The 1,342-nt window shown below is 33.5% G+C and overlaps 1 protein-coding gene across 1 annotated transcript in view; it reads left to right on the top strand.

Annotated features, from left to right (window-relative positions):
* Positions 1-709: 709 nt before the first annotated feature.
* LOC106477255 (otoferlin-like) overlaps positions 710-1,342 on the top strand; it is a gene marked incomplete at both ends in the record, with an annotated part of 4,465 nt that continues 3,832 nt past the window's right edge. The window contains one exon of the mRNA XM_013937844.1: positions 710-837. Coding sequence (XP_013793298.1) covers positions 710-837 — 128 coding nt within the window. The remainder of the gene's footprint in view (positions 838-1,342) is intronic.

Below are 1,342 nucleotides of genomic sequence, written 5' to 3'. Positions count from 1 at the left end.
GTTGTGTGGCCATTTACCCATTTTTATTCAAAACTTTTTACTGAACACGCGATTCCAAGTCCGTGTGGGTTCAACTCAATAACATCTTGATGTGTTAACCTGATCAAAACATGGTCATCTTGGGCAGTAGATTCAGGATTCTGGATACAGTTTACTGAGGTGCCCTACTGTTCTGGCAATGTCTGTTCGCTTCATATCATTTCTGGACAGTCGAACAAGTTGACTCCCTATAACTTCTGGCTCGTGACGAGGCATGACTCTACACCAAGTACAGAGAAATTTTCTGAACAAAACGTTGATCTGTTTGTGTGTTTTGACGAACAAATGCTCAAAACAACTTATATATACCAGAATAACAACCCGTATATGTTTGTCCGATCATACACTACCTTCTATGTTACTACTCGGGCATTTACTCAATAAATACTCCATGCATGTAGACAATAACATCAATATAGAACAGTATGCAAATATTTTGGCCACGACTGTAGTACAACGTTTCTTTTAAATTCTTTAATGATAATACTATAGTAATACTTCAGAACGAAAAATTTACCATGCAAGAATAATAAGTTTTAGTTTCTTTATTCCAGAACTTGGGTTTATATGTAAACTATACACAATTAAATAATATATATAATTAACTTTTTATTGTTATCACTTTTGCAGCTTGTGTTCTTCTGTCTTATTATCTGAAATGTTTTTTCAGGCTTCAGACCTTCACCCAGCTGATCTAAACGGGAAAGCTGACCCTTACATAGTAATCAATCTAGGCTCGAAACGAACGAGTGATAAAGAGAATTACATTTCCAAGCAATTAAACCCCATCTTCGGGAAGTAAGTTTGATTTTAACTGAGTGATATTTTAACCGTTTATACTGTTCTATGGTATGTCTGTTTATCGGCAGTAACACCAAATTTTGGATTCCATTCCTGCTGTGAACCCAATGCAAACTGTCCATTGTGTAGCTTTACATTTAAAAACCAAGAAAGAAACTTTTCCATTATATTTTTTTCCTTTTGTCGTTACTGTAAAAAAGAAAAGCCCTGAATGTACATTAGACTAGATAGTTAGGAAGTTTGCTCAGTGTGTGTTGGGAAATTGTTATAGTATATGCTCCCTGTATTTATACAAAACAGTAAAGTAAAATTGAAAAAAGGTTTCTGATATTTCACAAAGGCAAGGCTTAGATCTGATGTAATTCCAGACCTAATTCTAAAGTAACGTTAAGCCTATCAAATAAAATGTTGACTTTTATGTAGTATTAGGCTTAATGATAAGTGAAGGTTTAGGCTGATTGTTAAATTTATATATATATATATATATATATAGCACAAAAAA

Source organism: Limulus polyphemus, unplaced genomic scaffold, assembly GCF_000517525.1.
Source record: "Limulus polyphemus unplaced genomic scaffold, Limulus_polyphemus-2.1.2 Scaffold13656, whole genome shotgun sequence".
NCBI classification, from domain to species: Eukaryota; Metazoa; Arthropoda; class Merostomata; order Xiphosura; family Limulidae; genus Limulus; species Limulus polyphemus.
This window is presented reverse-complemented; position numbering and strand designations above follow the sequence as displayed.